Source organism: Camellia sinensis, chromosome 12 (genome assembly GCF_055761805.1).
Source record: "Camellia sinensis isolate YWXY chromosome 12, ASM5576180v1, whole genome shotgun sequence".
In the NCBI taxonomy this organism is placed as follows: Eukaryota; Viridiplantae; Streptophyta; class Magnoliopsida; order Ericales; family Theaceae; genus Camellia; species Camellia sinensis.
In genome coordinates, this window is record NC_138972.1 from 106,546,288 (window position 1) to 106,574,077 (window position 27,790).

Sequence of the window (27,790 nt, forward strand, 5' to 3'; positions counted from 1 at the left end):
ATTTTCGCTCAAGCTAGCATTCCGTCGCTCAAGCGAGAGTCTGAAAACAAAGGTAGTCGCTCGAGTGTGGAATCCTTCGCTCGAACGAGGAAGCCAAATTCTAGATTTTTCAGATTTGCTCCCAAAGCTCAAACCAAGAATCAAACATTTCAAAACTCATCATTTTGGGCCAATTTTCTGGAAAATACTTAGAAACTCATAATACCACATGATTTAAAGACTATTTCATAAAATCAAGGCCCCAAAGTATGCCAATTAAACCAAATTTCAATTAAAACTTTATGAACATTACCAGAACATTACATGCATGAGTTCTCATGAACTCTAAAACTTCAAAGAGTGATCAAATGCAAGATTGGATTCAAAAACATGATAAATTCTAGAGTACAACCATAATATGGGTATGCATGTAAGAATTTTATGAAAACAACTTCAAAATTCTATGATATGGACATGTATGCATGAATTCACTTGACTTCCTTAATTTCTAGCTCAATTAACCCATGAATTCACATATTTCATTTATATACAAGTTCTAGATGGCTCAATAACAAGATTAATATGTTGAGCTCTTACCTAGGCTTCTCAATCAAACTTCACCTAAGCCAAAACCTTGAACAATGTTGACAAGTCTTCAAAATTTCCTTCAATTCTTCTAAATTCAAGCAAAAACTCTTGTTGAATTCAATTTTCCCCTATTCTCTCTCTCTTACACGATTTGGGTCTTAAGGATGGAAAGTGGTGTCAATAAAAAAATGAAATCAAACAAATGGCCTTGTAAAGGCCCACTAATGGCAATTGTGTAATAAACTCAAGCTAATGTAATATAACATTATTTATTCTAATTTAATCATTTCAAATCGAACTTTAATTAAACTTACAATAAAATCATATAAATCCTAATTGGCATATAAATCCTAAGGCTTTCAATTCGCAATTCGAAATTAGAACACGAATAGATCATTCGGTAACAAACAGATAGAAATATAATTAAAACAACACACTCATATAATCAATTTAAGATTTCATCTTAATCAATTACTTATCATGCTTAATCACAATTTAACGCTAATCAGAGGTGAGGGTTGTCACAAATAAGTTGTTACATTTATACATTTTGTTTAAAGTTCATGATTTTTGTTTAATAATTTAAAATTCACATTTCTATTTATTATTGACCATTCATTGTAACTGTACTTGCAATTTGTTCGTATTCTACTTACCCATCAATAGTAACAGAATCCTATTGAATAGTAGTCATATTTGATTGGGTTGTAAGTCAAGTTTGATAGAATAGTAAGTAGAGTATCAATGAGTAGTAAGTAGAGTCTCATTAAGTATTAATTGGGGTTTAATTTAGTAGTAAGTAAGATCTTATTAAATAATAAGTGAGACAATAGTAAGTTGAGTATCATTAAGTAGTAAATGAAGTTTGATTGGGTAGTAAGCTGAGCATTATTAAGGCCTCGTTTGGCAAGGGGCTTTTTTAGCCAAAAAGTCAAAAGTCACTAAAAAAAACCAAAAAGCCAACAACCTATACAAAAAAATCAAAGATTCTCTTTTCTCTCTACTTTTTGCACATCTTTTCGTAAAAAGTCAACAAGTCATCCCAAACATACTAATTTTTTTTATATCACATTTTAGTCAAAAAGTTACTAAAAAAGCATGTTCTCAAATGAGGCCTAAGTAGTAAGTGGTGTTTAATTAAGTAGTAAACAAAGTATAATAAAAAGGAAGTGGAGGCTCATTGAATAGTAAGTGGAGTTTAATTACCATTCAAAAACACAATATTTACCATTCATTCTCATTTTACTTAGAACTCTTTGTGATTCAACTTACCACTTATCATTTTATCACTTAGTATACTACTTACCATTTTTACTTGTTATTTTCTAATTAATTTGCTTACACTTATTGCAAATGGAAGACAACATTGAGCAAAACAAGAATTACATTATATATGAATTAAATGATGATGATACTAATGATGGCGAGTATAATATTAGGAATGAAGACGATATTGTCAATTCTAAGGATCTTCCAGCTGAAAGAGATGTTAAGTGCCTTGATGAATTAATTGAAAAAAATGTGTTTGAAATGATATTTGATTCATAAGAAAATGAAGAAAGATTTTATATTACTTGTACAAGGACAAGTAATATTGTCATATCAAGGAAGTAGATTTGCTTAAAAGAAGGATATAGACAATCCAAATACCTTGAGGTTGAAGGACGTAAAAGATAACTAAAACAATTAACTAGAGTAAGTTGTCATGCTTCTTTCCATATCAAATACAATCAGAGTACTTCCAAATATGAAGTGAATGAATTTTTCTGAGAGTACAATCATTTTTCTGAATTTTTGGTATTTTGTGAATTTTTTAACAAATATTATACTTTTTAAGTATATTAATGTTATGTGTATCTAAAAATTAAAACAAAAAATTTAGAATATTAAAAAAATTCAGTAAAAACAAAAAATAAAAATAAAAAATAAAAAAATTCAATTTTCTGAGGCCTCGTTGGGGAAGTAATAATTTTAGCTTAAAAGTCAAAAAGTTACTAAAAAAATCAAAAAGCCTATAACCTATACTAAAAAGTCAAAGATTCATTTTTCTCTCTACTTTTTGTATATTTTTTCGTAAAAGGCTAAAAAATCATTCTAAACATACAAGTTTTTTTTACCTTATATTTTAGCTAAAAAGTTACTAAAATAACATGTTTCCAAATGAGGCCTGAAAAGCGAATCCTAAAAATTCAAACCAAACAAGCTGATTAGTTTTTAAAGTATATTATTTGTTAAATGAACCCTATGTCACGACCCAAACCCGGCCCTATGGGTTTAGCACTGTAACCGGCCAGTAATCCGAGATTACCGAAGGCCTGCTTAACAGTAATACAGTAAAACAGAGTACAGGGCCTGGCGGAAGCCAATACAGTAAATAAACAATGTCCAATGAGCTGTGACAGTCTGTATGCAAAAAGACTTTTCATACATATATACGTAAACAGTACAGAACAGTATGTACAATATTTACATTCATTTCGAATAGGGACTCAATCCCTTATAGAGTAGTACAGTACAGTGCTATCAGTCTATACAGTTCACAAAACAGACACAGAGACAGAAGGGGGAAAATAAAAGACCCCTAAGCCATAGCATGGCAGGCTCGGAACCTCGCAGTGAGGCACATAGGTTGGCTTGACAAAACAGGAGTCTACTCCGATGCTTCTAGCCGCGTTCTGGTGCCTGTACACCTACATATATATATGAGCAGTGAGCTAAAGCCCAGTGAATAACATAATGCATAAAGAGGTTAAGAATTGTTATCACAGATAGGCAACCCAAGAGGGGGGGTGAATTGGGTTATTAAAAATTTCACAATATTAAAAATAACACAATATTCAGAATTTTAATAAATAAAAAAAAACAGAATAATAATTATCAATATAAAAGTAGAAGAGATAGAGAGAGAAAATCAAACACTGCGATTTATAGTGGTTCGGCACGCCAGGCCTACGTCCACTCCCCAAGGAACCTCCTTGAGAATTTCTTTACTATCAATTGAATAAATACACCACCAAGCTTGTGGATTTGGCACAGGACTTACTCTTATCTATTGATCCTCACTCAACAATAAATGCCTTACCTTTACAAAATCTCTCACAAAAATAAGGAATAAGAATAAGTGGTAATTGAACCCACTTTTACAATAATTCTCTCACAAAGAGTAGATATGAAAGTGTAAGAACAAAAGCTAGACTTAGATCTGAAAGTGAAAGGGCAGAATACTCAGAATTTTGGAGCTCACAGAAATACTTTCTCTTCAAGTTCTTGATTATATTCTCCAAACACAACACTTCTATTTATACACAAAATTATACCCGTTGGACGCTCCTTACTGACGTCATGGCTTACATAAGCACGCTCTTGATGTCATGGCTTACATAAGCACACTCTTGATGTCATCGCTTACATAAGCACACTCCTTGATTTTGAATAGTCAGCAAAAGATAAAAAATAAGACTGATTTTTTCTTTTTGTTATTTCAAACATGGAGCCACCATTTTTGTAGACAATTTAATACAAAGTTCACAACTTTCAAACAAACAAATAATTTTCTCCATCTAGTTTGTAATATATATATATATACACACATATATATATATATAACTCCATCTTTTTCTTCTTGTTTAATTATAATATGATATAATCAATGTAGTGTAGTGTGATATGATATAATCAATGTAATGTAAAAAATTTAATAGCGCACGTGATGTATTCTGCATATAATGTTATATAAGTTCTGATCAAAATTTTGCATACAGAAAAATCTCTATAAATTATATTTATGATGGATCTGAAAATATATGTCCTCTTTAAAATATTGTATATGTTGTAGAGATTTTAAACTAAATATATTTTACCACTCCATATTAATTTTGTCAAAAAAAGACAACCCATAAATATCAAATTTGTCAAAATAATACAACCAATCAATCATTTTTGTCAAAATAATATAATTAATCGATTTGTCAAAAGATGAATAGTAATTAACCCTATTTTTCAAAATAATATAATTAATCGATTTGTCAAAAGATGAATAGTAATTAACCCTATTTTTCAAAAAGTGAATAGTAAAGTTTTTGAAAATATTTAAAATAATATTTAACATAGATATTTTAAAAAGATAATATTATTTTATTTAAATAATATTTAACAAATATATATATTTTAAAAAGATAATAATTTGTGTCAAATAATATGTATATTAACTAATATATTTTAGACATCATCAAAATTAAATAATATGATTAACAAGAATGAATGTCCTTACAGTAATGAAAACAGTTCATTAAATCAGTATTTCAGTTGTTCAGTCGGTACAGTCATATGTGGTACATCCATTAGCATAACAGTACAGTAAACAGTAGGTCTTAAAAGACCGAACAGTAGTGATGGCCATCGGTCAGTAAACAGTAGTGGTTCCAACGAAGGAACCGACAGAGATCTCTGTAACAGTATCAGTAAACAGTAGGTGCTAAGGATGCCACAATATAGTTCAGAATATAGGACATACATTCATTTAGTTAACAGTAATCAGTTCAGAAAGCAGTACAGTCCAGTTGTTCAGAAAATAATCATTTTTGAACATATCTTTACACAATCGTTACTCACAGAGTTCTGGGCTACAGTAAGCTAGAGCACGTCCTCAAAAAGCCAATCCTACACAGTTAACAGATTGAACACACACTAAGCTACACAATCGGAAGAGATAATAATTTAACCCCTAATATGCCTCGGTGTGTTCTACATCTATATCCTCATTAAGATGTTATAAACTAGGCTTAACAATGCCTAGGATGAGATGAGGATGTAAAGATGCACTTGAAAAAGCATTTTCAGAATTTTCGGAAAACAGGGGTCACGCTCGAGCGTAAGTTACTCCGCTCGAGCGGACATGCAGACAAAGGTTTCTGCTCTAGCGTAGACTTACCCGCTCGAGCGTTCTGTAAAACAGTCAAAAGTGCTGGATAGGCGAAAATCACGCTCGATTGGACGCTCGACACCCGCTCGAGCATGAGACCCAATGTCCCGCTCGAGCGTCAATTAATCCGCTCGAGCGGACTTCAAAACAGAACAAAAACTGGGAGCACGATTTCCACGCTCGAGCGCCAGTCACCCCGCTCGAGCGTGAGTCCAAATTCTGGAAATTTCAAATTTGAACCTCAAGCTCAAAACCAAGTTTTAAACCATAAATTTCGATCCTCCTGGGCCAATTTTCTAAAAAACACATCAAAACTCATACTTTAACATGATTCAAAACTTAATTTGTAAAATCAAAACCCAAGGGTGTTTCAAATAAATCCAATTCAAACCAATTTCATGAATATGGAGAACATGCAAACATGCATGAATTCAAACCAATTCAAAGCTTCAATTTGATGCTCTAAGGAGCCAATTGTTCCAAAAACAAGATGAAAACATGGACTCAACATAGCTATGAGCATGCATGTGGCAATTCTCCATGGAATCAACTCAAAATTGAACAATTCAAACATGCATGCATGAAATGAGTTCTAATTCAACATGTGAAGCTATTTCATGCCTTAATCCACTAAATTTGACAAGAACCATGCAAGAACAAGTTCAATTCACAAACAAGAGGGTAATCACACTACCTTAGGTCTTGTATTCAAGGTCTAGGAGCTCAATTATGCAAATTTATACTTCAATCCCTTCAATTCTTCAAGACTACAAGCAATTACCAAGGAGGAACTCACTTCCTCACACTCTAACTCTCGTGGTCGGTAAGAACAAGGGAAATGAGCTGAGCAAATGTTTGATCTAAGTGTGTACAAGGCTCAATATGTTAAGGTAGTGGGCCACTAAGGATGGCAATATGGTAAATAGGGCATCAATTGCAATTTAACTCATCTTAATCTAATTTAATCATACATAATCAGTTTTCAGGTAAATATACCATAAAATCACATTAATTCTAAGGATCACAAATCATCAATCAATTTCGGATTCGGCCATCGATAAGGCCCTCAATTTGCAATTTAAATATAAAAACATGAACAGATAATCAAACAGTCAAACAGATAGAATTACAATTCAAACAGATACATTCAATCAATCAGTTTCAGATTTCAGTCAGTCAGTTCAGTAGTTCATTCAGTTCACTTATCAGTCATAATCAGTTCGGTTTAACGGTAATCAGTAGTTTATCAATAAGCAGTGACGAGGGTTATTACACCCTATTTGCTTAAAAAGGAAAACTCATGGATAAAACTGTATATTCAATGTGTTTTTGAATAATTATTTTGTAAGTATTATCACGAGGTCCCATGTCTTTGGGGACTTTAATAACTATTGGCCTTCTAAATTGTCACTTTATGTGACCATCTTCTGTTGTCACTTTAGGTGATACTCTGTTTGTCATGGATCCACTGACCTTTTGTTCTATTCTGTTGTCACGTCCGTGAACCTTTGAAGGTCTCATGCCTGGGGATTCAACTACCTAGCCCTTTGAAACTCCCATGCTTGAGAACTTAAATACCTGGCCCTCTGAAGGTCCCATGTCTGGGGGATTTAAATATTCATTGACCCTCTATTCTGTTCTATATCGCGGTTATGATTATTTGGCTTATATGATTTCTGCACTATATGTCTGTTATTTAAAATAATTTTCGTATTACGTACTCTGCAATTTTAATAGGTTATTTGCCTGAAACAAATCTCTGTTTAACCAACTAATTATCCATGGTAACTTTTATACCTTTATACTCTCAGTATAATATTTTTCGCTCTGCTATGTGCTTATAATTGTTAACCACTTTCAGGTGACGTGTCAGAGCCAGTGCATGGAGTAGTTATAAGCCATATTATAATATAGTCTAGCTTTGCTATTGTATACAAATAAAAATTCCAATGTATATTTTAATGAAATACATATTGTGTACTTTTTTTATTTTATTCCGCTGTGTTAATAAATTTTGAATTGACCTTTGATGACTTCTATCTAGTCGCGACGCCTAACCTTTAGGTACTGGATTTGGGTTGTAACAAGATGTGTAGTCCATAGATTTATTTTCTAAGTAATTTTTGAATAATTATTCTAGATATAAATATTAGATTGTGGGATATATTACAAAACATACAATTCTATTCAAATTGCTTTACCTATATTTTATGTGGTTAGTGTTGAGCATTTCACACCATGTGAAGTTGGTTTTGAAAGTCAAGAATAGAGGCTGCAGATTTTGGGCAAGAGATTTTGTGGAGACATTTAGTCGAGCTATCCTCTTATAGGGTGGCTGTATTGACAGTATGTCGTTTATTTTTGGTGGTTGGTTGTTAATAGGTAAGCTCTCCCATTTGTGTATAATAGGGAGAGATGTGAGCTAAGTTGATAGTGAGATCAAGAGTGAAGAAAATAGGGAGTTGTGAGAAGTGTATCAGCTGTGAGTTGAGTTGAGAGAATGAGACTCCTCCTCTGTTTTTGTATTTGTTTTTGATCATTGTGAATCTCTCTCCTATGGACATAAGCATTGGACCGAATCACGTAAATATTTGTCTCATTAATATGTGTGATTGCTTGTAAATCATTTTAGGCACCGTTTGGGAAGAAGAATATGGGGCTTTTTGGGCTATTTTAGCCACAAAAAATAAAATAGGCTATTTTAGCCACAAAAAACAAAATATCACATTTAACCCATAATCATTACACTCTTCTGTCACAAAAAAAATCAAAAAAGTCAAAAAGTCAAAAAGTCATTCCCAAACCAAGTTTTTTAGCCCAGGCTAAAATAGCCAAAAAAGTCAAAAAGTCAACCCACTTCCCAAACCAACCCTAAGTGTCTTTATCACAATAGTTAGTTCTGTGTTTTGTTTTGTAAGGGGTGTTTGGGAACTTGATTTTTGGATTTTTTTTTGTTTTTTTTTATTATAAGACAAATGTTTTACAAAATTAAAAAAAATAAATCCAAATAAAATATCACATCAAATCGCATAATCATTTCATTTTTTTTCTCACAAACATCACATCCAACAAAAAAAAACCCATCTATCTTTCCAAACACAAAAAAAAAAAAAAATCAATAATATTTTACAACTAAAAAAACCTTAAAAAAAAACCTCTTCTCAAACACCCATTCACAGTCTTTATAAACAACATCCATTCACAGTCCAGTGCTATATTTCATCAGGGAACAAAAGAGAAACAAAAAACTGAACAACACAAAGCTAGCTTGTCATCTGGTTTTCTCCAAACATGTTTGATCTCCTAGCCTTCTTCAACCTCTTCAACAACCTCCCTATCATTACACCAATCTTTCTTTCCCTAACCCTAATCGCTCTCTTATCCCATTTCTTCATCGCAAAGCCCTCGCGCAAAGTCTTCTTGCTGGACTTCGCATGCTATAAGCCACCAACTTCTCAGAGCATCTCCAAACAAGACATGGTGGATCGAACAAGGCGGTATGTGAATGCCAAAGAAGAGACTGTGGAGTTCACGAGGAAGACAATGGAGAGAGTAGGACACGGTGACTCGACATACTTGCCTCGGGCTTTCCTCAACGGCCCCATTAATCCAAGCTTGGAGGAGGCAAGGAGAGAAGCCGAGATGGTTATTTTTGGAGCTGTCGACGAACTGTTTGGAAAGACTAGAGTGAAATGTAAGGATATAGGGATACTAATCGTAAACTGTTGTATTTTTAATGTTTCGCCTTCTATGTCCAGCATGATAGTGAATCGATACAAGCTTAGAGACGATATTGCAAGTTATAGTCTTAGTGGGATGGGATGCACTGCTGGACTCATAGGCATAAACCTTGCCAAACAGTTGCTTCAGGTATGTTTTGTAACTCTCTATTTCCCTCATCTCTAGCCATTTCATGACATTTATTGGGTTGGACCATATTTATTTAACTTTTACATATTTTATTAAGCCTCCGTTTGGGAAGCGGGTTGGTTTTTTGGCTTTTTAACTTCTTTTTGACTATTTTAGCCTGGGCCAAAAAGTTTGGTTTGGGAACGACTTTTTGGCTTTTTGACTTTTTTGACTTTTTTTTGTGAGAGAAGAATGTAATGATTATGGGTTGCATGTGATATTTTGTTTTTTATCGCTAAAATAGCTTATTTTGTCTTTTGTGACTAAAATAGCCAAAAAAGTCCTGTTTAATTCTTCCCAAACGGAGCCTAAGAAACTTAAAATACTTACCCATTTTGTTTAAAAATATGTGCAATAAAAATTATACCGACATTTTAAGTTGCAAAATAATATACAAACCTACTTTAAGTTTTATATATGCTCACATTAAAAAGATACTAAGTTAATTACTGGCAAAACTTTCCATATTTTTAAATCTCTATGTCACTCAAACAAATTAAGATTTTAGAAATGAAATATTTTAGTTATAAAAAATGCAATAATGCTAGGTATCATGAAAAACCTTTCATGAAAATAATCATGAAAACTTTGTGATCCTTGGATTACACTTAGAATAAAGTGCCACACACTAATCAAGGTAATCCAAGGATCATAAATTTTTCATGATCATTTTCATGACAAAATTTTCATGATCCCTATCTTTTCCCTAAAAAATGTCAGGGTTATATTTTTATCAACAAAATTAGATATTTAATGATAATTGCTATCCTTTTGGGAACCAAAAAATTTCATCTAGAAAAGTAAACCCTTTTGGTACCAAGTTATTTTGTCATTAAAAATGTATTTATCAGTAACATTTTCAAAAACAAATTCATTAAAAACCATTTCTTTGACTTTTTGTGACCATTATTTAGCGACAACATAAATTTGATTGCCAAATATTTTTTGCAATAAAATTTTTGCTTTTGTACAAAAAAATTTAGTTCCTAAAATCTTTATATATTGTAATATGTTCATCTATTTTCATACATTATTAACTAGTGTTTTGATTTACTGGAATGGAATAGAGGTGAAATAAAATAAATTAATAATCATCCATTGGCCACTCTAAAGGAATGACGATTTTCTTAGAAAGGCAAATGTTAATTCTACTTATAATTTATGCTCATCATTTCATTTTTTTAGTAAATAAAATGTGAATAAACATCATGATAAAATATTTAGTCTATTCTATTTTCATTCCAATAAACAGTATATTAGTGGTACTGTCATATCTCAAGATTGGCACCACTTCTCTACTTGAAAGTGTATTTAGATGAAAAAATTGCATATAGAATTTTAACCATTTACTCCACGACATTGAGACATGTCATTCGATCTCTCATTCGGTGAATGTAGTTAAAATTTTACTTATCATTATTAGTTTTTTTTTTTATTCTTTTTTTAATTTTATTTTTAACGCAGGTATCAGTTCTGTTAAAATATAGAAATTAAACACATAATGAAACAAAACATATATATAAATGAATAAAATTTTACTTAATTAATTGGTGAGACCTACTTATAAAAAATTATATACATTATATATGTCTATACAAATTATATCAATATAAGAGTCATTGGCCCACCAAACTTAATCTTATCTTTTTGAAGGAAAATGTTTGGGAGCTCTACAAAATGAGCTCTAATGCGTGTGTGAGCCCCATCTAGTGTGATATTTTGACGTTGTGTTTTTTTCTTTTTTTTCTTGATTTTCCACATCACTAGAGCTCTAGTTTTAGGGGATGAATTTTTTTCAAGGGCTTAACATTTGTATTGTGGCTTATAGGGTGAGATTGAACAAATTTTTTAAGGCTCTGTTTGGGAAGTAAGTTCGGACTAAAATAGTAATATAAAATAAAATTGGAATGACAATATAGGCTTGATGTTCAAGCCGGGTAATACTTGAACAGACACCAAGTGTATTGATAAATAGTGTAAGCTGACTCTAAGTCTAGCTCGACTTGACCCAATTGATGCCAATTCTCCCCACTTACTACTTCATGCATGTATGTTTTACTCATGACATTGTTTAAAATGTTGCCTTAACTAATCTCTCAAATATATGTAGTTTTGTTTCATATATACTAAGTAATTACAGATTCAAAATAATAAGGTAAGCTTAAGGGAAATAGAGTAGGAATAAAATATTTAATCATTAATCGCTCAATGTTCGAATCCATAGCTTCTCATATGAAAATTATAGTTTTGGCTAGTGAAAACCAGTTAGCTGATCTCGTTGAAAGGTTATGACAAATACTCATGTAAGTGACAATTATTATTATTTTTAATAAAATATATATATATATATATATATAAAAGTGACAAATGTCATACTTTTAAACTTAAAATTATAAATTTACTCAATTTATAAATTTTTTTTTTGTTAAAAATATTAACGCGATCAAAATGACATAAGAACTTATTTATTTTAGGTGCATATATCATTTTCCTTTTTGTTGTTAGTTCTTCAATGGAGTAAGACATGTTGGACAGGTGCACCAGAACAGCTACGCATTAGTGGTGAGTACAGAGAATCTTACCCAAAACTGCTACATGGGCAACGACCATTCCAAGTTACTCATCAATTGCGCTTTCCGTATTGGTGGTGCTGCCATCCTCCTCTCCAACCGGCCGTTGGATCGCCACTCCTCCAAGTATCAACTCATCCACACCGTCCAAACCCACATGGCAAGTTCTGACCGTTCATACAACTGCATCTTCCAAGAAGAAGATCAAGATGGACTCGTGGGAGTCACCGTGACCAAAGATCTATTAGTCACTGCATCCAAAGCCATCCAATCCAACATAAGCACATTGGGTCCCCTAGTCCTTCCCGTATCGGAACAACTCCTGTATTTCGTCAACTACATCATAAGGTCCCTCCACGTGGCAAAGATCCAGCCCTATGTTCCTAATTTGAAGAAGTCTTTCAATCACTTCTTGCCACATGTTGGCGCGAAACCGGTTCTAGACGAACTGCAGAGGAGTTTGAAGTTGACCGAGGATGACATGGAAGCTTCTAGAATGACGTTGTATAGGTTCGGGAATACATCTAGTAGTACGGTGTGGTATGAATTGGCTTATGTTGAAGCCAAGGGGAGGATCAAGTACGGTGATCAGGTATGGCATATGGCCTTTGGATCTGGGTTTAAGTGTACTAGTGTGGTTTGGCGAGCCATCAGGACCGTTGATCTCGAGGTGATGAATCCGTGGAATGATGAGATTGATGAGTTTCCTATGGACCTCAACAACATTGCACCATTCAATAACTTCTTTGAACGTACAAATTGATACCATTTCAACAAATCAATGGTGGGAAGGGTGGTGATCAATGCTATATTTGTTTAATTTTATTGTCTTTTTTAAAAATAAAAATAAAAAAAACCTTGTTGGTAGTTGTTGATCTAGAACTTTATGCAATAGCAATTCAGTTTGTTATGTAAAACCTATGCTTATTTTGGGAAGCATTTTAATTTTTATTTTTATTTTTTTAAAATATATTGACTTATTATGAAAAGATGTGAAAAAAAAAATAGAGAGGTGATAGAGCCCAAATAAGTCAATAAGCTAATAAATTGCCTTTTTTTTTTTTTTTTGCCTTTCTAAAGGAGGCATTAGTTTGTTATGAATTTATGTAAAAAAATGGATGGGTCTACTTTTAAAAATATATTTGTCATCTAATTTTTTTTGGAGACACATGAAAAATAAATAAATTATAATTATTAGATCGACCCAATTTTTTTTCATGAATAATATGAACGAATGACTATACAATATAAACGATTCAGATTAACAAAACATAACTTATAGTAGACTTTACAAGTCTGAACACAACAATCATGTTTAGATTCAAATTGATAGAGGCTCAATTCAATTAAATATACACGGTCACTTGGTATGATATAAAGTAAATATACACACTTTTTTTAAATTTTTTGGGTTAAAATTCACAACAAAACATGACATAGGTCGACCTATAGAGGTTTTTGGCCCACCACTTAGAGCTCAATACACGGTTCAAACATTAAAGCCCAACATTACTAGAATCCAACGTTACACAAAGAACCAATGGCATCTAAACACTTGTCAAAAGGAGAACCAACCACGTAAGCAGACAAAGATCCTGCAGAGTTATTACACCACACATCAGCCATTAATGAAGCCCCTGCAGCATTAAATGCGATTATCACTTCACATCGGAGCAGGCACCATGAATAAGACAAGCTAGAGCGTAGACTTTCGGCCAACGTGACAGGTCGGAATGGACAAGGAAATGATGAACAAAGGATATAAGGAAGCTTACAAGACACAAAAAGGTTAAGTTCCCTATCGTTATTCCCTTATCATTCGCCATTAACCTCTCTCTTTTCTAATTTGACCGTCGGAGAGTCCGCTGAGGGACTCCCGTTCCCCACTGGGCTTTTTACGCAGGTTCCCCGGTGGGCTTAGTGATCAGGGAACAACGTTGAAAGTGTGGGCCTATGATCAGCAGTACTATCAGGTATTATCATTTAGCGCTGTCTGTGGGAACGCCATTCCGTGACAATTGTGCTCATTGTTACCGGAAACCCGTTCCTCAATCAACCCTTCTCGTTGGCCATCAAGGTGAATGGTCATAACGAGATCCATGGCTTCTCAACACAATGTCGTCAACTCCCAAGCCGACCCTCCCAATCCAAACAACCCACCTCAGCACTTTATAGAACTCACCAACAGCATCAACCGCTTGGCCGAGCAAAACTAGGCCTTGATCAACACTTTGCTCCGGCGAAACCTCCATGTACCTCATCCACCACCATAAGATATCCCTTCCAACAAACCCCGAGCCATCCTTTCCAACAAGCCCATCTCTCTAACTTAGAGGGTCGGTAAGCTCTATCCCAAGACATGAACCTGCCACCTCGAGGTTTACATCTGTCCGGTCAAACACTTGCTCCTGAAGGAGAGGCTAGCAGTGTTTAGCCTCCACTGCCCTGGGGGTGTGACAATGTTCCTATTTGGGATGTAGAACTCCGAGCCATGAAGCTCTAGCTTCAAGGAGTCATGCAGAATATACAGAATAAACCCTCCATAATAGTCGATTCTTTGTTTGTCGCCTCCATCAGGGGCAAATCCCTAACTCCCAAGTTCAAAATGCCCTCGATCGACTCTCTCGACGGCACAACGAATCTAGTTGACCATTTGGAGACTTACAGAACCCTAATGATCCTTTATGCTTTTCCTGATGAGATCATGTGTTGGGCTTTTCCCGTGACACTTAAGCGGTCGGCTCGACTATGGTTTAGTCAGCTACCATCGGATTCCGTTTCTACTTTCCAACACCTAAGTGATTTCTTTCTGTGCCACTTCATTGGCACTCAGCACCAGCGGCGTCAGGAAACTCAGCTTCTTATTATTCGCTAGACGGAGGGGGAGTCGCTACGTAGCTTTGTCACCCGTTTCAATGCCGAAGCCCTACAGGTGGCGGAAAACGACGACAAGGCATCCTCATGGCCTTCATGGCCGGTTTACGATCATTCAATTTCTTTTCTCTCTTTTCAAAAACCCGCCAACCTCTATGGCTACCCTTATTTCCAAAGCCCAAAAATATATGAACGCTGAAGACTCTGTGGCAGCCCGCCAAGATACTACAGCTAAAAATCCAACCCCAGGGAGAAAATAAAGGAATTTGAAGCTAGACCCTCCCAATATACACAGCGAACCCCTCAGTAGACTTTCGACCAACGTGACAGGTCGGAGTTGACAAAGAAATGATGAACAAAGGATATAAGGAGGCTTACAAGACACAAAAATGTTAAGTGCCCTATCGTTATTCCCCTATCATTCGCCATTAACCTCTCTCTCTTCTAACTTGACCGTCAGAGGGTCCGCTTGGGGACTCCCGTTCCCCGCTGTGCTTTTGCGCAAGTACCCCGGTGGGTTCAGTGATCAGGGAACGACGTTGAAAGTGTGGGTCTACGATCAGCAGTACTATCAGGTATTATCAGTTTCGATTGTTGCATGTTCTTTTCGCCGATCTGCACACTTGTTCATTTTTGCCCTTTCCATACATTGTGTAAACTTGTGATCAACAGGATGTGCCTTAATTGACAACAATCTGGCATCTTCATTATCTGTGTTGCATTTCAATAACAATTTTTTGATCAAGCCTCAGCCAGACTGAGATAACTAAGGCCTCAGCCTGACTGAGCCCTTCAAACCTTAACCAGACTGAGCGTGAAGAACTCAGCTCGACTGAGATAACTAAGGCCTCAGCCCGACTGAGGCCTTCAAGCCTCAGCCAGACTGAGCGTGAAGAACTCAGCCAGACTGAGATAACTGAGGCCTCAGCTCGACTTAGCCCTTCATGCCTCATCCAGACTGAGCGTGAATAACTCAGTCAGATTGACATAACTAAAGCCTCAGCCCGACTGAGCCCTTCAAGTCTCAGCTAGACTGTGCATGAAGATAGCACAGACAGTTGAGTTATCTAAAGCCTCAGCTTGACTAAGCCCTTCGAGTCTCAGCCAGATTAAGCGTGAATAACTCAGCCAGACTGAGATAACTAAGGCCTCAGCTTGACTGAGCCCTTCAAGCCTTGGCCAGACTGGGCGTGAAGAACTCAGCCCTTCGAAAAACTTAGCCAGATTGAGTCAAAACTAGCCTCATCCAGACCAAGTATGCAATTACAATTAGTCCCTGACAGAATTAGTTAAAATCAGTTCATAATTATCCACTTTTGCTATTCGTATTATTTGTACAAGTTAGCTTGCTCTGCGTCGACTATTCCGATCTTAATCGAGCTTGCCCCAAAGATAGTTATCCCCTTCCCCGGATAAATCTGTTGGTCGATGCCATTGCTGGACACCAGATGCTTAGTTTCATGGATGCCTTCTCCGGTTACAATCAAATTCTAATGCACCCGGCCGATCAAGAACACACATCCTTCATCACAGATAGAGGAACTTATTACTATCGTGTTATGTCGTTCGGACTGAAAAATACCAGAGCAACTTACCAACGTCTGGTCAATACCGTCTTTCAACACCAGATAGGCCGGAACATGGAAGTATACTTCGACGACATGCTAGTTAAGAGTAAACTCTCCTTTGATCATTTGGCAGACCTACGAGAAACCTTCGAAACCTTACGCAAATATCAGATGAAACAGAATCCGGAGAAGTGCGCCTTCGGCGTAGGATCCGGAAAGTTCTTGGGCTTTATGGTCAGCCAGCGAGGCATCGAGGCTAACCCCGAAAAGATCAAGGCCTTGATAGAAATATGGTCTCCCAACGGTCAATGAGGTTCAACGGTTCACAGGCAGAGTCGCCGGCCTCAACCGTTTTATTTCTCGAACAACAAACAAATTTCTTCCATTTTTTAAAGTCCTCCGATAGGCTTTTGAGTGGAATACCGAATCTGAGGAAACTTTTCAACAACTCAAGCAGTGCATGGCCAATCCCCCTCCTTTCTCAGGCGCTCCCAAGCAAAACTCTCTTCATCTACTTAGTCGTATCAAACACTGTAGTCAGTGTTGCCCTCATCAGGGAAGATAGCTCAGTACAACGTCTAGTCTACTATATCAGCCACACTCTCAGGGGGGCGGAACAGAACTATCCTCTATTGGAAAAAATGGCCCTCGCCTTGGTTATAGCCTCGAGACGCCTCCGGCCTTATTTCCAAGCTCACTCCATAGTGGTTCTCATCGACCAGCCTTTGAAAAAATGGCCCTCGCCTTCCACCCCCGCCTTTTCCACGTCCTATAGTCGTTATACCTTTTCGTTTCCTGCTACCGCATCACCTCCCTTATTGCGAGATTATGACACGTGTACGACCACGATTCATTACCTTTTTCCCCTTCCCTGTCTATTCCACTTCACATCACCACGTGTCCCGCCGCTCCTCGAGCCCCGTGCGCCGCCACTTTCTCGCTCGGTAACCCTTTGCGGTCAACCCTCCTCTCAGTCGGTCTTCTCGCTCGTTAACTCTTTGCGGTCGGCGCTCCTCTTAGTCGATCTTCTCACTCGGTAACCCTTTGTGGTCGGCCCTCCTCACAGTCGGTCTTCTCACTCGGTCCCCGTTTGCAGTCTGCTCTCCTTTCGATCGGTCTTCTCTCTCGGTCCCCCTTTGCGGTCGACTCTCCTCTCGGTTGGACTTTTTCCGATCGCCCTTCGCCGTCGGTTCTTCTTTCACTCGACCACCCACAATCCCGGTCTTCTTCCTTATTCCTTTCGTTAGGCTCAAGCTGCACTTGGGAATGAGAGACTACTGACACAGGTGGGCCCATAGAGGAACCCAACGTTACCCACAATCCCAGTCTTCTTCCTTATTCCTTTCGTTTGGCCCACCACTTAGAGCCCAATACACGGTTCAAACACTAAAGCCCAACATTATTGGAACCCAACGTTACACCAAGAACCAATGGCATCTAAACACCTGTCAAAAGGAGAACCAGCCACATAAGCAGACAAAGATCCTGCAGAGTTATTGCACCACACATTAGCCATTAATGAAGCCCCTGCAGCATTAAATGCGATAATCCCTTCACGTCGGAGCCGGCAGCCTCACCGTGAACAAAGCAAGTTAGAGCGTAGACTTTCGGCCAACGTGACAGGTCAGAGTGGACAAGGAAATGATAAAAAAATTATATGATGAGGCTTACAAGACACAAAAAGGTTAAGTGCCCTATCATTATTCCTCTATCATTCGCCATTAACCTTTCTCTCTTTTAACTTGACCGTCGGAGGGTCCGCTGGAGGACTCTCGTTCCCCGCTGGGCTTTTTGCGTAGGTACTCTGGTGGGCTCAGTGATCAGGGAACGACGTTGAAAGTGTGGGCCTATGATCAATAATACTATCAGGTATTATCAAAATAAAATAGGTTAAAATAGTCAATAAGATAAAATGTCACATTAAATACATAATTATTTTACTCTCTCTCACAAATATCACATTTAATTACAAAAAAATTAACAAACTAATCTTCTTAAATATAAATATTTTAATATACTAAAATAACCTATTAAAATAATCATTTTCTAAGCGATACCATTATTAGAGTGGGTCTCTCAAGATTAGATATTTTGGCAATCTAACATTTTAAAATATGACATTGGTTCAATTGAAACCCTTCATCAACTATCCACATCAACTATCCACAACTATACTACGCACACACTTCAACTTTTTCGTACAATACCCAACTTCATTTAGCCTTCGTTTGGGAAGTGGGTTGACTTTTTGATTTTTTGACTTTTTAGTTATTTTAATCTGGTTTGGGAAGGACTTTTTAACTTTTTGACTTTTTTAACTTTTTTCATGAGAGAGGATTGTAATGATTATGGGTTAGATTTGATGTTTTGTTTTTTGTGGCTAAAATAGCTTATTTTGTTTTTTGTGACTATGTTAGCCAAAAAAACTTGGCTTTTTTCTTCCCAAACGGAGCCTCAATCAATTTTATTGTGTTTGAAAAGTAGAATGTAAAAGATTAATAGTGAGGGAATTAAATAAAATTATATTTGTTTTGATGATTGTTATTAGTATAGGAATTGTTAAATTATTTTTGTATAAAATAATAAAATAAATAAAAAAATATAAAAAATTAAATAGTAATGTTAAAAAAAATGCCCAACATATAAAAAATAAAAAAATAAAAAATTTTCTAGTCCTCTCACTATTTTTCTAATACTACCTCCAGCTCCTCCGTCCTAATCCCCTTTCCAATCTCCATCTTAATCCCTTCTTCTATCCTAATCCCTTCTCAAACTCTACAAACAAACACAACATTAAGGTACCATTTGGAAAGCAAAACTGAGGCTATTTTAGCCACGTCCGGACAAATTAGGCTTATTTAGCCACGTCCAGACAAAATAGAAATCAATGTGTTGGGTTCAATCCCTTGTGGGGTAAATTTACCAAAATACCCTGAAAAGAGAAGAAGCTATTCTTGGCATTTTTCCCTCAACGCGACTTTTGGGGTACTGACCCACTGTTACTATTTTTTGACGTGGAAGGATTTTGGGTTTTTTTCCCCCCTAAAATAATCATAAAAGAATAAAAATAAATTTTTTAGTTCAATAAAATAAAATATTATATTAAGAGATTATTTAGGGTGTCCTAAAAAAGTATACTTTTTATCTTTTTTGACTACAAAATTGAAAAAAAATATATGAATATTTGGGTTAACTTTTGATTTTTTATGAAAAAATATGTATTAACAAATTGTATAAATTAGTGTGTATGGAAAAATTTTAAAAAAAGAATGACAAAAATACGACTCATCCAAAAAAACAAAAAGTTTTAAATATTTTAATTTTTTGTTATGTATTTGGTTATGATTTCAGTGTAGACTTCTGAAAGTAGTATGGAATTTCAAGTTATGTGTTTGGTTATGAGTTTTAAAAATAATTTATTAATTGAGTTTTATTTTATGTGTTTGGTTACGATTTGAGTGTAGAGTTGTTTTTAAATTTAAAATATTAACATTTTAAATTATTTTAAATTTTTGAATATTTAAATTATTTAAATTTTTTTGTTAAAATAATTTTTTGAATATTTAAATTATTAAAATTTTTACGCTTTAAATTTTTTGAATATTTATTTTAAATTTTTGCTTATGAAATTTTTTAGATTATTTACATTATTTAAATATTTAAAATAAAATTACAATTAAAATAAAAATAAAAATTAAATTAAAATAACAATAAAAATTAAATATTTAAAATTAAATTAAAATTAAATTAAATTATTTAAATTACACAGGACAATAAAATAAAACCTCACTTTTGATCATTTCACAGAAAATGAAAATAAAAAAAAAAAAAAACACATGAACAAACCATTTGCAAAAAAAAAACTTAAAATACATAAATTATTTTAAATAAAATACGCCTCATTCAAAAATATTTAGTGCGAATTAAAAAATTACAAAAACGTAAATTGAAAAAAAAAAAACGAATGACAAAAATACACCTCATCCAAAAAGATAAAAAAAAAACATAAATTAAAAAAAAATAACGAGAAAAATACGCCTCATTCAAAAATATATAAAAAAAAACATAAAAACATAAATTACCATTCGCCACGTAATTTACAAATAAATGAAACACATAAATAAAAAAAATGTTATTGTATACCAATAAAAATAAATAAGACAAAAAAACGTAAATTAAAAAACAAGAACTAATTAATGTATAAAAAAATAAAAATGACAAAAACATAAATTTAAAAAAAATAAAAAATAAAGCAAAATACGGCAAATCCAAACCCAAAATAAAAAAATAAAAAAAGAAATATTTTACCAAAATACGCCAAAATAAAACCCAAAATAAAAAAAATTAAAAAATTTAAGCAAATTACGCCAAATCCAAACCCAAATTCAAAAAAAAAAAAAAAAGTTAGCAAAAAAAGCCAAATCCAAACCGAAAAAAAAAAGAAAAAAAAAAACAACAACAAGGGCACTTTGGTAAATGAACATGAAGACACCTCACCAAAAAGCCAAAAAGTCAAAAAAGCCAAAAATTTCTTCCCAAACCAGACTTTTTAGCCCCAGGTTAAAATAGTCAAAAAAGTCAAAAAGCCAACCCACTTCCCAAACAGAGGCTAAATAGCTCCACTTCTATCATAATCTCATTCCACTCTCTATACCCAAAACAAACGGGGCCTTACCTATCACAACCACCGCAACACCTTTAGCGCATCCACCAAAAACTCACGTTTGGTGTAAGTGGCAATTATGCACACTTGCATTGAGCACAAGCATTTCTTGTACACAAATTTATTTTGCAAGAATGAGATTGGGGCTTTTGTGTTCAAGCGTGAAAAAGGCTGTGGTGGCTAGAGATTGGTTGGATGGGGTAAAAAAAATTTGTTTGGGAGAATTAATTTGGTACCACCAATTTACTCCTAATAACATGAAACAGACTATGTAAAGGAGTGTGCCTATTCTCTCTCTATCTCTCTATTCCATATCATTAGGGATAGATTAAGAGTGTTATAATGATGAGATGTAACATGGTTGAGGTAAAAAAATTGGTAGAGTAGTACAATGATAGTAGTAATTATGGCAGGAAAAAGTAGGAAGATGAACCTAGACGAAAACGATGTGAGAAAATTTAAAAATAACAGGGAGATGTATAATAGTGATTGTTGATACCCAAAGTTATACGAAAAGAGAGAAAAAATAGTAGACAGAAAAAGGACATATTAGTAAATTTTAAAAAAGAAACTTTTTTATCCAAAATTCTATTAATAAAATAATTTTTGTGTGTTTGAAAATATTTTTAAACTTCCTATGCGGATTGCAATAGTTTTTAATTGTCTCATTTTTGGAAAAATTGCAAAGAAGTTGAATAGATGATTTTTTTTATTATGCAACTCTGACACACAGTGAGAACTTACACCAAGAACATAAAGAATTTGCATCATGTACAAAATAAAGTTGCATCACCTTAAAAATGTAAATAATATTTCACTGTCTCACTAATTTGCAATTTCCCTCTCATTCCTTTGCACTATCTTTTAGAATGTGTTTGATTGGACGGATTGGATAAGAGGAGATTAGAATCTATCGGACTTAAGTCTTGGGACTATGAATCCTCCGGACTATTTAGTTGGATTAGATATGTATGTTTGTTTTTTCATGGGATTAGATGTCTGGAAAAGACTATTTTTAGTGAATCAACGTTTGGTTGGACGGACTGGATAGGATAAATGAACAAAAGACTATTTTACCCTTTTTGGCTTTTTTGGCTATTTTAGCCTGGGCTTAAAAGCTTGGTTTGGGAAGGGCTTTTTGGCTTCTTTGAGTTTTTTTGTGAGAGAAGAATGTAATGATTATGGGTTGGATGTGGTGTTTTGTTTGTTACGGCTAAAATAGCCTATTTTGTTTTTTGTGGATAAAATAGTCAAAAAAGCCCAAACCATGGCTTCCCAAACGAAGCCTTAGGTTTGTGTTGACTAAAATAATAAATAAAGACTAAGGCCCCGTTTGGGGACTTACTTTTTTAGCCAATTAGCCAAAAAGTTACTAAATTAGCCAAAAAGCCAACAACTCATACCAAAAAGTCAAAGATTTTTTTTTCTCTCTACTTTTTGCACATCTTTTTGTAAGTAGCCAAAAAGTCATCTCAAACATACAAGTTTTTTTTACCTACCTTTTTAGCCAAATAGTCAAAAAGTTACTAAATTAGTCTGTTCCCAAACGAGGCCTAAGATAAAATATTACATCAAAATTATAACTATTTCATTTTTTCTCTCATAACTATCAAATCAATTACAAAAAAAATCAACTATCATTAAAATCAACAATGATTCATCCCACTAAAAATATCACCACTAATAGCACTAATGCATTAAAAAAAAAAAATACAACTCCAAGACCAAAACATCACATCATTAATGACGGGATCCACTGCCACCTAATTAGTGGGAGCACTAATTAGTGCTCCCAAGCATTTTTCCATTAAAATACCCAAATAGTTAAAAAACTAAGTCTCCGTTTGGGAAGTGGGTGGACTTTTTGACTATTTTAGCCTGGGTTAAAAAACTTGGTTTGGGAATGATTTTTTTACTTTTTTTGTGAGAGAATAGTGTAATGATTATGAGTTTGATGTGATATTTTATTTTTTTGTGACTAAAATAGCATATTTTATCTTTTGAGACAAAATAGTCATTTTAGACCTTTCCAAACAATGCCAAATAGGTTCTAAAGGGGCCAGACTGGTATTTGTGGAAAATAACGGGGACAGTTTACTAAAGTGGTAAAAAATTTGAAATCCCAAGAAAGTGTTTTTGTTTTTAATTTTCCCACCCAAAGTAGCCGCCAATTTGCTTTTCCACATTCAATTCAAACGACCAAGTAAAAATATTGAAAAACCACAGAGCTGAAAGAGAGAGAGAGAGAGAGAGAGAGTTAAAACAAAATTATTTTCCACCAGTTGAATTCATCGTCTCTCCACTTTCACTCTTCGTTCTCCGAACTTCTCAGGTCTCTCTGTCTCTCCTCCTACATAATACAATACATTCATTGTGTACCGTTAATTTCTTTCTCATTTTCTGATTTCCAAAAAACAGAACAAGAATTATTTCATTTTTATTACTGAATTTGTTAAGGATGTGAATCGTGCGGATTTGGTTGTGAGATGCAGGTAGAAAAAATGGCAGGAAAAGGTGGAAAGGGGCTTTTGGCCGGAAAGACCACAGCGGCGGCTGTGGCTGCCAAGGAGAAGGACAAGAAACGGCCTGTTTCCCGCTCATCCCGAGCCGGTCTCCAGGTAAACCATTTATATATACTTTCTATACTATTATATAAAGCGTACATTGCACTTGATATGAATACAAACAAAATGTCACATGTTTCGTTTTCTCAAAATGTCATGTATCTGTAATTGTCAATTTTAAGCACATTTGTATAGGTATGCACACCTTTTTATATATATATATATATATATATATATATATATATATATATATATATATATATATAGACTATTAAATCAAGCCTACTCTGAAATTGGTATGAACACAAAATGTCACAATTTTTTGCTTTCCCAAAGTGCCCTTATTTAATTGTAAATTCAACGACTCCCATAGATCTATAACTACTGATTTCCTTCTAGTATATATAAAAACATAATTTGTGGGCTTTAAGATTAGTACTACTGTTGTGTGTTAAAATATGAGCTCTCAATTATGGACCAAGAGTTCTTTGTTGATCTCTTATGTGCTTATTCTACTAGTCCGATTATATATTGCATACTAGTGTTCCAATTTCTGTTTTTGGCTCAACACGTCCATAAGGAAATTGCTTGAGCAGATAAACTTCTGTACGCTGTGCTGTGGTATTAAATCGAGGCAGAATTTATTGCAGCATTTTGTAACAAGCAAAACTAAAAAAAAAAAACAGGAAGAAAATTGAGGAAAATTGTTTGGAGTGTTTGAGATTAAGTCTTAGGCCCATGAATGGTGCAATAAATTCACAAATATCTAGATTGGAGAGTAGATGCCATGTGATATCTTCCTATGTTGTGATTGGCTTGACAATGGGGTCCATTGCATTTATGTTGAGTGTTTCGGAGACAACAGACGTGCATGCATTTGTAGTTGGTGCAAGGTATCGCATGGAAGTGCCACTTGTTACCCTCTCCATATGCAATAATTTTCTGTAAGCATGAGTGCAAATGGGGTGAATTCCCTTCCCTTCCCTCCCTCCCCCCTTTTAAATCCACGTATTTTTCAACATAAATCCCAAATTCAGGATATTGTAAACATATTTTTCAAATGTGTGTTGTTTTGTGAAGTTGTGAGATAGAAACACAACTTACATTTTAGACTTGAAGTTGTGTTTTTGACATATGACTTTATTCAAGTTGTGTTTCCAAGCCATGATTTCAATAAATTTATTGCACAACTCATTGAAGTTGAGTTTGCCTTGGCTTGAAGCCCACTCAAGATTTACAGTGTTTGAGATTATATTTTAGGCTATAATAGTGTATTAAGAGGCGCGCCTAAGTGTGTGCTTAGATGTGAGGTGCACATGAGGTGCCTTAGATAGCTTGAGGTGAGACACAGTAGGAAAGGCGCATTTAAGGCGTGCGCCTTAGGCTTAGGTGTGAGGTGCACGTCTGATGCACTTCATTTAAATTTTTACTCCATCCTTATTCTTTGTGTGTAACCATATGGAATTATAACCATTTTAATATAAAATGTAAACACATGCTTTGAGCCTCAATTTTCATATAAAAAAAAGCTCTAACATTAAGCAAAAGCTCTGGGATTGCAAGATGGATGTATGGTTTTGGGATTCCTTTCAATGTAGTAAATTACAACAGTTGTGGGCTAATGAAGCTATCAGCTAATTTGGTCTCGATTTAAAATTAAAACCATAGAGGTATTATATGGTGTGAGTTCCACATCTAAAAAAAGAAATGAATCACATTAATGAATTGATAAAGAAAGATGAATAGTATAGGGGAAAGTAAGATTGAATGCTATTTTTGAGAAATTTTTGAAACGTTAAATGTTATTTTTCATGATTTTTGGAATATTGAATGCCGTTCTATTTATATATTTACTTATTTATTGAAATTCTAAAACTATTTGTTTTATGTTAAAAACTTTGCCTATATTAATATTTTGGTTATCTTCAACAACTTGCGCCTCGCCTTGCATCTCGTGCTTAAGCTTTAGAAAACCTTAGCGTCTTAATGTGCTTGGAACTTTTTAAAACACTAGGCTATAAGGGCCAGGCTGGTCAATTTTTTAAGCCTGTTTATAGTTGTTGGTGGGCCTGGAAGAATGTATGAAGACCTGCCCAGTCACTCAGACTGTAAATTTTATGTATATAGCATTTATACATTTATATAGTCTGTACTATTTAATTTGTTGTTGGAAATGAAAAATATCTTGCAAAAGAATTAATTACAGATTTGAGCTTGTAACCTTGATCTTATAAGAAACCACTGCCACATGGTTTCATTCTAAATTGAACACTGTCAACGAATTTCCTTTTTAACGTTTGATCTCCATTTGGTTAGTTGTAAATTTAACCAAAATGTGCAATTCATGTTATGGTATACCATGTTTTGATTATGCAAATAGATACTGCTGGCACTGAGTGTCTACAAAATGTAGTGATCGTTTTTATTTGTCAAGAATTTCCAAAATTCTTGCAATTTAATGGCCATATGGCAGTGCGACTGGTCTCAGATGTCAGTCTCTGGTTCCTTCCTCATCTCCCTTTGTTATCTGCCTTGTCAGTGATCCTTGGCTTTGGGCTTAGCTTGATGTTTTTTCTGTAACTGTTTTTACACAATCAAAAGAATTGGTTTATTTATTTATTTTATTTTTTAATTGTTTTTGCTCCAAAAAAACACAAAAAAAAAAAAAATGAAAACAATATCGAATGCACAAATTTTGGGCTGCTGATGTAGTTTTTTGTTGTGTTTTTGTCTTTCTTTATGTATAACTCTGTTATGTCTCATTTGCTAATTTTGATGGCTATTATTCGTTGTTTGTTTCCATTTGTGGGAATATAGTTCCCAGTGGGTCGGATCCACCGCCAGCTGAAATCAAGGACGGCTGCTCACGGGAGAGTTGGAGCCACTGCTGCTGTTTACTCAGCTGCAATTCTTGAATATCTGACAGCAGAAGTGCTTGAGCTGGCTGGAAATGCAAGCAAAGATTTGAAAGTGAAGAGAATCACACCGCGGCATCTGCAGCTGGCTATTAGAGGGGATGAAGAACTTGACACGCTCATTAAAGGAACCATTGCCGGAGGCGGTGTCATCCCTCACATTCACAAATCCCTCATTAACAAAACCACCAAAGAGTGATTTCCATATATGTCTAATCTCAAATGCCTACTACTGTTAACTGTTAACTGGTTCATGTGTTTATTTTATGACTTTGGACATGAGGTTTTTTTAGACTTTTGTTTGGTTTTCATGTAATGTTTGTGTTGAGCATCCATGTTAGTATATAGTGGTTGCTTCTTAAGATAGTGAATTAAGTAACTATTGTCTTTGTTTAGGAATGGATATAAATTAGTTTCATCTTTGTCTTTTTCATATGCTTGTTTGTGATTCCCTTATGTGTTTTTTTGCATCTGATTAAGTGGTTTAGATCTCGTGCAGTTTTTATCATCAGCTGAGAAGTCAAGCTACACAACATTGTTGGGGCTTCGCTGGTCCTGGTTTGATAGCCCAAGGAAAATTAGCACAGTAATTTACATGCTCATTGAGTGTTATGCTTACAACATTTTTTAGTACAATGAATTAAAAAAAATATATATATATATATACAGAATACTCACAAGATGTGGGTGAGTGGGACCTATGGTGATTTATGTTTTGAATAAGTCTCAAGTGCATAGATGAAATTTACAAAATGAGACATGGATTCCTATCTCATTTTTGTGAATTTTATTTGTGTTTCTAGCATTGCTATAAGTTATAATTTTATGTGGTGCATGTGCTAATGTACCTTTTCTATAAGGTTGTTGTGTTTCATTTGTTTTTCTAGCATTGTTGTTAAAATTTTAATTTTACATGGTATACACACTAACGTAACATTTCTATAGGGTTATGTTTGAAATGCTTATATTTGTATTTTTGCATCCTTAAATCTCTTTTGTAGCCAATTTGATGTTCTCCGTTGATTTATCAATTCAATTCTGGAAGATTTGATCCTATGTAATTGTATCTGTTTAGTATAAAGTCTTTCTTCCTTGGCAATTTTGAACACATGAATTTGGTTAAAGAAAGACATTGCAGAAATGTTTCTGTTTTGTGGAACCTTGATCCTACATAGTGCAGGGTGTCCCAAAACGACATTTTTGGGGAAAAAAAAAATCATTTTCCTAGGGTTTTACCAA

At 34.5% G+C, this 27,790-nt stretch overlaps 2 protein-coding genes across 2 annotated transcripts; both read left to right on the forward strand.

The window, feature by feature from the left end:
• The first annotated feature begins 8,564 nt into the window (after positions 1 to 8,564).
• Positions 8,565 to 13,040, forward strand: LOC114301904 (3-ketoacyl-CoA synthase 11-like). The gene is made up of 2 exons (XM_028246859.2): positions 8,565 to 9,358; positions 11,933 to 13,040. Exons 1-2 carry the CDS (start codon positions 8,780 to 8,782, stop codon positions 12,728 to 12,730), a joined length of 1,377 nt encoding a protein of 458 aa, XP_028102660.2. The 5' UTR covers positions 8,565 to 8,779; the 3' UTR covers positions 12,731 to 13,040.
• Positions 13,041 to 23,244: 10,204 nt separating this feature from the next.
• Positions 23,245 to 26,984, forward strand: LOC114301900 (putative histone H2A variant 1). Its single transcript, XM_028246852.2, has 3 exons — positions 23,245 to 23,404; positions 23,565 to 23,690; positions 26,454 to 26,984. Exons 2-3 carry the CDS (start codon positions 23,574 to 23,576, stop codon positions 26,748 to 26,750), a joined length of 414 nt encoding a protein of 137 aa, XP_028102653.1. The 5' UTR covers positions 23,245 to 23,404; positions 23,565 to 23,573; the 3' UTR covers positions 26,751 to 26,984.
• The last annotated feature ends 806 nt before the right edge of the window (positions 26,985 to 27,790 follow it).

Bases quoted from the DNA above. Each gene is read 5' to 3' on its own strand.
- LOC114301904 (XM_028246859.2), top strand. From the start codon at position 8,780: ATGTTTGATCTCCTAGCCTTCTTCAACCTCTTCAACAACCTCCCTATC. The intron at 9,359-11,932 runs GTATGTTTTGTA...CATGTTGGACAG, and splicing joins TTGCCAAACAGTTGCTTCAG to GTGCACCAGAACAGCTACGC.
- LOC114301900 (XM_028246852.2), top strand. From the start codon at position 23,574: ATGGCAGGAAAAGGTGGAAAGGGGCTTTTGGCCGGAAAGACCACAGCG. The intron at 23,691-26,453 runs GTAAACCATTTA...GTGGGAATATAG, and splicing joins CATCCCGAGCCGGTCTCCAG to TTCCCAGTGGGTCGGATCCA.